The sequence below is a fragment of the Corapipo altera genome, unplaced genomic scaffold (assembly GCF_003945725.1).
Source record: "Corapipo altera isolate COAL_440 unplaced genomic scaffold, ASM394572v1 61411, whole genome shotgun sequence".
Lineage (NCBI taxonomy): Eukaryota > Metazoa > Chordata > Aves > Passeriformes > Pipridae > Corapipo > Corapipo altera.
The window spans coordinates 29,124,087-29,136,683 of NW_020884875.1; the positions used below are offsets into that span (position 1 = coordinate 29,124,087).

The following is a 12,597-nucleotide window of genomic DNA, read 5'->3' on the forward strand; positions in this document are numbered from 1 at the left end:
CCTGTCCATTACATCACTTAATTTATAGCAGTGTTAACAGAAAAATCAATAAATATTATTTCTAAAATGGCAGGGATGTTAATAGTGTGATTTTAAAAAAGGAGAAAGAATCAAAACTCTGAACAGAACACACTGACATAGTGTTGTAGAGGCACATCTTGCTGGAAATGTGATAGGGAGGATTTAAATAATTTTGAAAAATGTGTGTAGGTCGCTATTCTTAGACATACAAATCTTTCTTGCCATATTGTGGGATTTTGCTAAGTGGGGAAGGCTGTATACAGTATATCTTAACAGAAGGTTGCTAAGACCACTCTTAAATCATTTTGAGTCTTATCAACAGTTGCTATGGATCCCCTGCTAATATTTTTGGAAAATTATTAGTACAACTTCCTGAGAAAAGGGAGTCTTTCAGTGCAGACTGGAAAGCTGTTTGACAGGGAGAAGACCTAGGGGTGGGAAAGCTGGGTGGATATTTATTTCCCACTAAAATTTTCTATGATATGTTGAACTTCTGGGGTTTAAACCAAACTGTAGTACTGTACAAGCTAGCAAGCAGGTTTTATTTTAAAACTAGGCATTAACTAATAATGTTTAGCTGCCCTACAGTGTAATCTTGCTTTTCCCAGTAAGGCTTCATGGACATAAAACCCAGTCCAACTAACTTCAAGGCCTGGTACTATTGTTACTTGAGTCAATTGGTTTTTCTGAAATGAAGGTTTAGTAATATTTTCCACGCAGGTACATAATCAATTAAATGAATGACAGTGTAGTAGTATTGGTTCTCTTGATTATTTCCCATTCTGTAGAAAATGCCTAGCATTTACAGGTAACTTATGTAGCAGTGGTTCTGCTTCCACAGAGGTTTCCAAACAGAGATTTTGTGGTATAAGTTGTAACAGCAACTTACTGTATGGCTCAGCAACTCCTTGTAGGCTAAGGTGGATTGCTCTTGTGTCTTCCCACTGCCATGACCTCTGATAGTTCACTGCTGGAATGAAGCTGGTTACTGAACATTCCCCCTTACTGAATGTTTTTGTTAAAAATTCTGAAATACACAATATGGATTGCACAACATGAAAGGAGTGGATATCATATATGGCACATTCAGCTCCATTTGGGAGGCAACTGAAATGACCAAAAGGCAGTGCAAACTATTTTTTAATTTTATTTACAAAAACATTTTAAGTGCCACTTAAATGGAAGTTAGGTACCTGTGCTAACAGAAAACCATTTATATCTGAGTGCCTGGGCTCTCAAGTGGTGAAGCAGATTGTATGAGCAGTTCAAAAGCATTTAGACAAATTCATGAGACTACTTGTCCGGAAATGGATGCAAAATGACCTCTCAGGAGTGTCCTCCACCATTCTTGGTGCAGATATGCTGGAGCAGTATGATGGGAGTGAAACACAGAGAGACCCCAGACTTGTGTTCTCTCAGAACAGCCTTTCCAACTGCTGCTGTTGGAGATGAGATGTGCTGCTGGAGGGACCATTGGGATTCCTGGGATTCTAAAATGAACCCTTTCAGGGCACATTTGTCAAATGCCACTATGGATTTTTTGTTTTCCTTAAATTATCATTTTTTAATCAGGGTAGGAAATCTGTCTCCAGTGTCTTTTCCGTACTTCCACAGCTTGTTGGATCATTCCATTTTGCACCTTGGATGAATCTCATAACTTAAGAACAGATTTTAAATAGTAATTAATTAAGACTATATGCTACATAACTAAAATGGTGACAACTGAATTAATCTTATTTTGGCAAGCACAGAGGAAGAATCATCTGCTTATTTTCATAGGAAAATGGCTGAGATGCCATTTCTTGACAATGTAACTACAGACCTGCCAATTTTTAACTGTACAGTTTTCTTGAAGAATCCTAAATGCACAAGTTATGTGCTTGTGAGAAGCTTTAAAGCTCTAAAAAAGCCTGTTAAGCTTTAAAAGCATAGTTTTGCCTGAGTATCACATAGTGTTGATTCTTCTTGTTCTTAATGATTCAAACCTTATTATGTATGTATAAAATATATAATTATAGATCAGTTGTGTTGGCTATTCTTGATTACTGTTTTGCTTGTCCTGCATTACCTCTCCTGCCTTTCCTTTGTTAGCTATTCAATACCTTTAAAAAATAATAAAGCTATAAAATGTAAAAAAGAATTACCACCTCTTCAAAACTGTAAGTATTCTAGAATCAGGCAGATTTGGGGGATAAAATTTGAATTATAGAGTCATGGAATGGTTTGTGTTGGAAGGGACCTTTGTTGCAATCCATGATAGATTTGAAGCAACAGGTACAAATTGGTAGGTGTAGTTCATCTCAAAAGAATTCTGGCTATGTTAAGTGTCGTCATGGTTCTGTGTTGTAGGACCTGCAAAAGCACCTTTATTTTCCTCAGAAAAATGTAGCCATTTAATTGCCTTTTCAGCATGGGCTTTGTATTTGATGAAAGAAGGGTAGGATCCAGCTTAATTGGCCATGTGGGGTTGGTGGTAGTAAAGGTATGAATAAAAATTTGTCACTAAAGTTGGTTGGTCTGTCTGTGGGAACTCATGTGGAACAGAGACATTAAATCATCAGGGCAATTGCAACTGCTTGTCTGCAAAGGGTGTAAATCCAATCACTCTGCAGCCTCTTCTGCCAAAGAAAGGTTTAGTAATGACAGCAATTTGCTTTTTTTTGATCTGGTTTGCACTTTTTTGTCTGATCAGGATCCCTTCAAGTTTTGCCTTGCTTGGAGCTGTTGCAGATTTATTTTGATTGTCTAAGAAAAAGCAGAACAATGGTAGTTGCACTTTCACAGTCATTCTTCAGCAGCTGTCGCAGGCAGAAGGAGGTTGTTCCATCTTCAGCTACTGGATTTTATGGGTTCTCTGGATTTTATGGCAAAGTTAGAGAAACATTCCTCAGTAATTCCAGTAGGATGGCTTGGCTTCTGCTTGTAAATTGAAATCAAGGTGACTATAAGTAAGTTACCTGTCCCAGATCAGAGAATCTCAGAGTGGTTTGGGTTGGAAGGGACCTCAAAGTTCATCTGGTTCTACCCCCTAGCATAGGCAGGGACACCTTCCACTATCCCAGGTTGCTCCAAGCCCCATCCAGCCTAGCCTTGGACACTTCCAGGGATGGGGCAGGCACAGCTTCTCTGAAATATCCAGAAAAGTCCCTCACTACCCTCCCAGGGAAGGATTTCTCCCCAGTAACCCTAAGTCAGTAGGAGGGAGAAGCCCTATACAATTAGTATGCTATCAACAGCTTTATTACTATTATTTACATCTTCTATGAGGATTATAATTACAGTTCCTTAACGTTGCATCTGCAGTGTACTGATTCCATGCTAACAGAGTTTCCATTGAAGTAATTCTGTTATAGAAGAAAATCCCTCAAGTTCAACATATTTTAAGTTCCCAGCATGCAGTTACTGTTCTGGTTATGGGACACAGGGTCAGTCTGAAGAGAAAAATCTTGCTACCTTATTTCTGACTGTGTAGAGTTGGATTTTATTGACAAGTAAGTTAGTATTGATGTATATAAAAATAAGTAATGAAAAAGAAGATGACAGACCGCGAATTCAAGAACATAAATTAGTTAGGGTATAATCTTGAGAGAAGAATTTTTACTCAAGACATTTGCTTCAGTAAATGTGGTCAAAAATTGGGAAAAAGGGAAAAGCTTGCATCCTCTTTATTCATTACATCACTATTTCCTTTTGCTACATGGAAGAGATTACAGGAACATATTTTATTAATTATGCCTTCTTTTTCTGATCTGATGATTTGGACTGTGAGAACTGTTGGGAAAATACCTGACATCAATTGACAGAGGCTGTGGTGTTTGCTGCATGAAATTTTTGACTTCCCTCCACAGATTTATTTTTGCAAAGCAGCATCATGCAAACCAGATCAGGACCGAGGCAGTTTCAGGCGCAAATCCCTTGCACTATCATCAGTGGAGAGACCATAAATGTTGTGATGGATGCTCGAAGGCAGTTTAATGTAGCACTGGAGAAAATGGCACAGAGGCCATTACCTCTGGAAGAGCTGCAGTTATGACAGAGAAAATAAATGGTGCTGTTACAGGAGATGTACTGACAACAAAACTTCTGCTGGCTGGGGGGGGAGAGCAGGATACTACACACAATGACCTGTTACTTGAAATGATGTTTATTTTTGGTTTAAATCTGATGTGGAGACTGCTTGATAAAGTGATGTAATCCAGTCTGACAGAAGTTTTAGTCTTAATTAGACTTGTACTTGGGAGCTGCCCAGTCTTTGCTACTGTTGAGATTCATGTCTTGACATTTCCCTACTCACCACCTGTGCATGGAGGGTTGTACCTGCACAACTGGGGAACAGGGAATGCTGTGCTGTCAGAGGGCAGGGTTAGATGGGATATTGGGAAGAAGTCCTTCCCTAGATGGGTAGTGAGGGACCAGAATGGGTTTCCCAGAGAAGCTGTGGCTGCCCCATCCGTGGAAGCATCCAAGGCCAGGTTGGACAGGGCTTGGAGCAACCTGGGATAGTGGAAGGTGTCCCTGCCTGTGGAAGAGCGTGGGACTGGATGGACTTTGAGGTCTCTTCCAACCCAAACCATTCTGTGATTCTATAATTCATTTTCAGACTGCCCAATGAAACATTTCATGTCTCTCATCCATCTCTCTCTTGCAAGTTTTTTTTTTTTTATGGGAGGAGGTGAGGTAACAGCTACAGAAACTGGTACAGAACGTCCTTACAGATCTAGAAGTCACCTAGTAAAGAAGTCTTTCTACAGAAAATAAATGAAACAACATTTTGGGCTTTCAAACTCAACAGAATTAGTTCCTACCTTTGAAAATATTCATTTCCTATCAAAGCTGGGTCAGACTCAGAGGGATATGCAGATATGTGATGGACTCCAGCATGCAGTGCTGAGCTAGCAGAGTTATGAATCATCCTCACAGGTAGAGAGATCCAAAATCATAGACAGATCCAGGAGAATAATGCTGCTGATTTCAGATAAACTGTCTGTCAGTGTATTACTGCCCAGAAGAGTTGTGGGCAACCTGCAAATGAGTTCTTGCAGTACAGTGCAGAGAATACTTGCGGGAATGGCGTTGTAGCACCCTACACTGCTACATCACCGATTGGAAAAAGATTAATTGTAAACTAAAAATGGGAGGATTCTTTTATACTGTTTGTACTGGGGTTTTTTTTGCATAAAGTCCCAGTAGGACTTTATAGTTTTCATGTGTCTGGCCCACAGATCAGTGTAGATGAAGGGTATTATTGCTGCCCTAGTATTTTGCCCAGGATACATTTCACTGCATGTGGAGTGTCATAGTTCCACCAGGTGACTGCAGTAGGTACTAAATATGCTCATGAAGCTGATGCAGCACAAACTTTTGTTCATTTTCACATTTTTTATGGTGTTTGGGAAGGACTTGGGGTTCATCCCTCTGCAGACACCCAGCCCTCTCTCAGGGCAGTAATTAATGGCACTTTGAGTGGCAGTTGCCTGTCCAGATATTGTATAATAACGAGCCCTGGCTGGTCAAGCCCAGACCAAACCTGAGCAGGCTCTGCAGCCTGTTACTAATTCTGAAATCATCCAGGGCTTTGATAACTCCTGCATTTTTATTGGCACCTGCTCAGTGCTTCCTCCTCAGCGCTGCTGTATCAGTGATTTAACCTTGAGTGTACATTAAAGCCTCCCGGGGATGCCATTATGTACAGGATTTGGAATTCAGGATTTGACTGAATCAGAGCTGATGCTCTCAGAGTGTTTCCCTGGTGCTCAACAAGCTCTTCTTCCCTGCCTCAGCCTTTTCCCTTTTTAGAGGCTCCTCCTTAATGGGTGTTGGCTCAGTATTTCTTTTAAACTCCTGTGCTTTTGTGGTTTTCCTCTCAGTGTGTGACATTTTCCTGTCTTTGGAATAGCATAGAACTCTTGAGTTCGGGAGTTTTTTCAGTGTCATTCTTGTCAAGTTGTGAGAGGAGGAAGAACTGAAAGAAGAAAGAGGTAGAATGTAAATTTAATAAGCTGTTTTGAAAAGTCAAGTCAGCCTCCATGTGTCACTCGCTAGTGATTTGCTGAAGCAAGAAGTGCAAGATGGAATCAAATACGAGGGGGCAGGTTGGGATAACTTCAGGATTAATATTCAGCTTTGGGAATTATCTTTATGCCTTGTTCAGAGTGCTAAATCACTTAAAGCTCAGGTTACATTCTTTGTTCTTTTTGGGCATGTGTGCTGCCTTTTTACACTCTTTCCTTGTGTAAGGGAATTTGCTGACATTTTTGCACAATTTACTTTTTTTTTCTTTGCTTAACAGTTTTGTAAATATTGTCAACTATATATTTTTTTATTATCTTTAAGAAATACCATTGGCACAATCTATATATTCTCTGGAATTATTTGGAGATCTAAGCTGTTTTGAGCTAGGAGATAATGAAAAGGATTTTTTAATTCAAACTAGCAGTTTTTCTCAATGGAAAACTGCATCAACAATTCACTTTTACCAACAGTAGATGGTAGTATTCTTGTGCAGATTATTTGTTTGTGGTGTAAAACAAAGCTTTTTGAATATTATTTTTTTGTATATCCTGAAGCTTCTTGAAGTCTTTTTCTCTTAGACATAAAATGATTGATCCTCACAAGTATATTTTCAGCATAAGAACCAAATGTCCTTCAGCTGTAATAGTTTAATTTTTAATAGTATCAATAGTTCAACAGTTAATAGTATTAAAGATGTCCTACCTGCTGAAGATGACTGGTTAGGATTTGGGTTTTGTTTCTAGGCAAGGGGTTGGAGAAAGATTTTCTCCCGTGTGACACGAAGACTTTGAATCCTCTCTTCTGTGCCAGAAATTTACTATGTGCTAAGGTAAAATGCCACCACAGAACTCAGGGAGTCTGGCTGCAGCTGGACAAGGGAAATCTGTGCCAGAGCATAAATGCAATATAGATAAAAATTTAAAAATAAAAATATATATAATAAAGAAATTACATATATAAAAATAAAAAAATATTTCCCAGCACCAGTCTGAGAAGATACAGGAGCTCAAGGTTGTTGAAGTGCTTTTCTACTGAGAGGATTGGTTTTATGTATTACACTTGATCAGACTCTCGTTTACACAGTAGCTTTGCCTCCTTGCATTCAGGCAATGCTGCTTCAGTAACTTGAGTTTAACTAAAATAGTGGCACAGTCTGGTTGGTGATCTTATTTCCCTTTTAAGAGTGGAGAATATATATTAATTAGCATACAATATATATAGTATATCTTAATTTGTCATGACCATCAGTGGAAGAGCAACGTGGGTTAGATTCTGAAGTGAGAAAAGGTGCATCAGGGATTAATTGGACCCTGCTCTGTCTTTTCCAAATGCATGTGGTGTGTATTTTCTGTTTTTTTCCTTCCATAATAAAGCAGCTGATCTTTCCTCCTAGGAGCACCCCATCCTTGGGCAGCCCTTTTTTGTTCTGCACCCCTGCAGAACTAATGAATTCATCTCCACTGTGCTGACTGGCCCATGGAAACACAACAGGTGAGAAGCACAACAGGCGAGAGGCACTGCTGAGCCTTGCAAGGCTTTGTGCAGTGCAGGTAAAGTAAATCAGCTGAGGAGTGAAAATAGCCAAAACAACCTCCTTGGTCTAAATGTTTCTGTGTTGTCACAGAAAGTTAAAATATATTTGCTATTGATAAAGTGAAGGAAGTAATCTGAAGTTATGACTGTTGAGTCTGTCTGCAATTCAGAAAAAGTTGGAATAATATATTTATGATGCTTTTTTGTGTTTTTTTTTCCCCCTAGGCACAAAAATTACATTATTCTGTGGCTCAGTACTGTAGGCCCAGTTGTGGGTCTCAGTGTGCCTCTGAGTTATGCAAAAGTAGCACCTGAGCAGAATTCAAGCACTGATTCAGCTGAAAGGTAAGAGAAAATGAAACCACCTTTTCCTCTCCCATCCTCCTGTTAGAAAGATCTGATGGATAACTGCCAGAACCATTACCTTCTCCTTTGGAGCTCTTGGGCCAGTTCACTTCTGGACTCACCTTCCAGTATTTTGCTTACCTTCCTTATTTTGCAATGAGAATTTGTGCTAAGAGAGAAGTGCTTGGACATTGCTGACACCCTCCATGAATGCCAGGAGGCCCCTGATGTCCTGTGGTCTTCCTCAGGTGTGTGAAAATGCAGTTGGTGGTGTGATCTGGCATAACTGCTGCAAGGATTTCAATTTAATCTGGTTTTTTTTGTGATTGACGTTTCCTCTCCAGAGCTCTGAACTGATGGACAGGTGATGGTGAGCTGCTGCAGGCTCCCCTCGGGGTGAAGTCAAAGGGATCCTTCCTGGCTGGTAGACAATGCCGGTGTGGAAATGATTGTTCACGGCTCTTTCTCTGGCAAGAAGTGGTCAGAGAATTACAGTGGAAGACTTAATTGTTGGCTGCAGTTGTGGCAACACCTCTGCAGCACCACCAAGACCTGAACTCCCTTGTGACTGCATTAGCCCTTGAAGTCATTTTTCTACCACCTCCTGTGCTTGTGGCCTTGGAGAGGCTGCACAGAGAGGCACAAGCCTGTGGTTCCTTAATAAAGGGTAGTGTTGCTGGGTTTGGATCTACTAAAAACTATCTCTAGAAAACCTGTGAGGTGGCAAATGCAAAACATACACAGCAAAGTGCCTGTGGGACGTGGTGTGAGCTTGTGGCACCCAGTGCATGGGCTGAGACTGCTTCACCTGGGAACCACCTTCTGCACCACAGCCTGAGGGATGGACCCCCTCATGTCCCACACCACACGGAATCCTCATCCTGGGACTGAGAAACGCTTCTCTGAGAATATTGCAGGGAACAAACAGGATCGGAATTGTAACAAACAGGGAACTTGGAGCCTCCCTGTGAGTGAGCACCTTCAGTTCTGGAGTTCAGGTGGCTGATGCAGCTGTGTGAGAACATCTGGCTCTTCCATGGCCTGCAGAGGAAGCTCTGCCATTCCCTGTGGGAATGACTGTTCCACTCAATTAGTGTTTCTCATTGTACTCCTGGCTGTTCACAGGTTTATTCCCTACCCTGCTGTTTGGAGAGTTGCATGGTGGTGCTGCCACTGAAAACCACATTGCAGGTAACTTCCACACAACCCATCCTGGCTCCTCTTCCCATCTCATTTTATTTGTAGTGTAAAACAGAGCCCTGGGATGGAACCACAGGTTTTACTTTACACGTTCAGCAATGTGTCACTTGCACCTAGAGCCCAGTGTGTGCCACATGAGGGCTGGGAACCTGGTATGCATCAGGTTCCAGATTCTAGGCTTTAAACTTACATCATGTGTCTTTATTGGACAAGAAATACAGAGTGCAGTCTCTAAAATTCCATTGGTGTGAATTGTTTTGCCAGCCATTTGGAATTAATAATGAAAGCACATCATTTATCTTGTTCTGGATCATAACAACCTGAAAAAGCCATTTTTCCATGTGAGATTTATAAAATGCAGCCAACAGCTAAGTTGCTTTTTTTAACACTTCTGATAGCACATGCTTGGTAATTGCATCAGTGGCCCACTTTTAAATTTCAGCGAGACTTAAACAGGAGGAAAAACCAACAAAAAACAGATAACAGCAGTTTTAAGAGCTGCTAAATGTTCTTCCCTGCTCTGTGATCTTCATTTGTGATACCCTGGAACAGAGGAGTGGGAGCAGCCAGCCTTCAAAAAGTGGAATTTGTATATGGAGGGAAGTAAATATTTTTTCTCTTACATGGAAAAAGTCTCAGTGACCATTCTCACTGATTCTAAACCTCTTAACAGCATAAACAACAAGGTAACAGAGCAGTGTCATCATCAGCAGCAATATTTCTCTGAAATTTCTCTAGAAAACCAAAATTCAGCTCAGTTACAGATACACTGAGCTTAGATAGAGGAAGAAATACAGGATAACATAAATATTTGTGATTGAGAAGAGATCCTGTTTGGATGTCTCCTTTTTAATGGCTGAAGTAGGTAATTGGGAGGTAGGGACCCAATTTACTGTTTTACATTTATGCTTTGATGACTTAGGATATTTTTAACAGAATTTTTATGTACCAAAATTCTGATTTTTTAAAATTTTTTAAATCAAGTGAATTGTGGCACTGTTTTGTGATTTTACTTACCAAATCTGATGAATATTCTTACATCTGAACTTGGGGTTTGTCTACATGCGTTATCTGCTTACGAAGAGAAAATTTCCAGTTCCAGAGAGTTTTGTACATTTGCTCAGTTGCTCATCCTTGCTAATCTGGGAAGATACATTGAGAACCTTTGCTTCTGGGGACTTCTTTGAAGAGAACAGACTCTTGTAACCCTTGGTTACAGGAATCAGCAATAATTATTATTTTTATGTATTCACTTAAGCCAAAAAATGTGTTTTCCTGTGTAATGCAGCTGCTCACTTACCTACATAATCCTTCATTTGTGTCAGCATGACCAGGTAAGAATTCAACCTCCTGCTGGGAGGTTTGAGATTGGTTGGTTTTGGTTACTAACAGGAACATTCCTTTCCATGCAGTAAATGTCAAACTAGTTAGTTACAGCTAAGTACAGTGATGTAATCAATTCTTGTTGTAACTCCATGAATTTCACCAAAACTGTCTCAGTAACTTTTTTCCCCCCCTTTTTGCTGTGGTGATGGTTTCATGAGTTTGTTTGGACATCTGTGTTTATATTACATACATGTAAATTCAATACCAGCACAAAGAAAGGATGTTTGCTCTTCCCTCTGAACGGTGAACTTAAAATTGTTTCCTCAAAAATTCTCTCTTCTAGAGAACAGTGTGTGTATAAGTATCTGTGCCTGTTTTTAGTAACATGGGCTTTAAAAGTATTTCAGTGAGTTTAGAGTATTTCTTAGCAGTAAATTCTTACCACCTAGAATTAAAAAAAACCTTACCTGAAGCTCACAGCTGCAAAACTAACCCTATATTAAGTGCTCAGGAAGGTGTCAGACCTGTTATCTCTGTGTTCTGGATTATATTAAAATCATAAAAAATCCTGAACTATGAGAAATCTTTCTCTCCACTACTTCAGAGCTTGTTGTAGCTGTCACCTACTGAAGATGAATTCAGCTTAAGGCAAGATAGGATTTTACTGCTGTGTTTGAGCAGAGGATGGATTTACAGGACACCTTCTTTTTCTTCAAGCCTGTTGGAAAACTGCATCTTTTCCTGCAGTAATGTTATTTTTCAGTCAGGTATTGCTAGTGTCAAATGATTATCCAACTGCTTTATTATTAGAAAATATTAATTAGCTTTGCTGATGAAGAAGGAATGGGGACAGCGGTGTCTGTTGCATGAGTTGCTTGTCTTCTCTGATCTTTATGGATGGATTCCTCTCTGTTTTGGAGGATATGGGTTATGTAACACATATTTATTAGGCTTAAAACCCCTCTAATAGTGACGTGATGATGAGGTTTTGCTCAGCTCGTCTTCCTCTGACTTCTTTCTGCAGTGTCTAGGCAACACAACATATTCCTGAGCACTGAAACAATCACAGAATCCCAGGCTGGTTTGGGTTGGAAGGGACCTTAAAACTCATCCAGTCCCACCCCCTGCCATGGGCAGGGACACCTTCCACTATCCCAGGTTTCTCCAAGCCCTGTCCAACCTGGCCTTGGACACTTTCAGGGATGGGGCAGCCACAGCTTCTCTCGGCAACCTTTGCCAGGGCCTCACCACCCTCACAGGGAAGAATTCCTTCCAGTATCCCATCTAATCCTGCCCTCTGACAGTTGGAAGCCATTCCCCTTTGTCCGGTCAATCCAGGCCCTTGTAAACAGTCTCCATGTTCCTTGTAGCCCCTTTAGGCACTGTAAGGTCACCCCAAAGCTTCTCTTCTCCAGGCTGAACAATCCCAACTCTCCCAGCCTTTCCTCGCAGCAGAGCTGCTCTATCCCTCTGATCATCTGGGCATCTCCTCTGGACTCACTCCAGCAGCTCCATGTCCTTGCTGTGCTGGGCCCCCAGGGCTGGAGGCAGCTCTGCAGGTGGGGTCTCACCTGAGGGGGCAGAGGGGCAGAATCCCCCCCTGCCCTGCTGCCCACGCTGTGGGATCAGCCCAGGGCATGGGGGGGTTCTGTGCTGGGCCTCTCCCCCACTAGCACCAAGGAAATTTTCCAACTTGAAAACTCGCCTATGTGGCTGTGGCTCCACAGGGCACGAGAGCTGGATTTGGTTGAATTTTGTTTAAAAAAAACCCCAACAGAATAAAAGACGCAAATTCAACCAAACCTGTGCTCTTCTCTTCCCTGTTCCCGCCCCAGGATTCCGGGTGAGTTCACCCCAAAACCTCTCTTTCCTCTGTGGAGCCGCAGTTTGGGTGTGCACACGGTGAATTTCCCAATTTTGAAGATTTCCTTTGTTCCCAGTCCACAACTTTTTTAGCTCAAACCTTTTTCTGTTTTGGTTTTTCCCCTTGTACCAGTCGCGACATCTAGTGGCGACATGACATCACGACAGCGCCCGACTTGGGGAAGCTGCTCTAGCTCCCTTTGAATCTTCCTCTTTTGGAAGAAGGGTTGACAGTTTTGGTTCCCCCGCCAAGGAATTTTACTGGCAGCCCCTTTTGCTACACAAATGTCAGCAAAG

General features: G+C 41.2%; 1 protein-coding gene across 6 annotated transcripts in view; it reads left to right on the forward strand.

The window, feature by feature from the left end:
• Positions 1–10,781, forward strand: part of ATG10 (autophagy related 10) — a 62,078-nt gene extending 51,297 nt beyond the window's left edge. For 3 of the 6 annotated variants that reach the window (XR_003526248.1, XR_003526251.1, XR_003526252.1), the window contains 4 exons: positions 7,427–7,524; positions 7,792–7,911; positions 8,005–8,159; positions 8,256–8,283. Coding sequence is in view for 1 of the 6 variants with exons in the window: in XM_027634743.1 (XP_027490544.1) it covers positions 7,427–7,524; positions 7,792–7,911; positions 8,256–8,268 (231 nt within the window). In the remaining 5 variants the exon portion in view is untranslated. Of the gene's footprint in view, positions 1–7,426; positions 7,525–7,791; positions 7,912–8,004; positions 8,160–8,255 lie in introns of all 6 variants that reach the window. The other 3 variants (XR_003526250.1, XR_003526249.1, XM_027634743.1) reach the window with 3 other exon arrangements.
• The last annotated feature ends 1,816 nt before the right edge of the window (positions 10,782–12,597 follow it).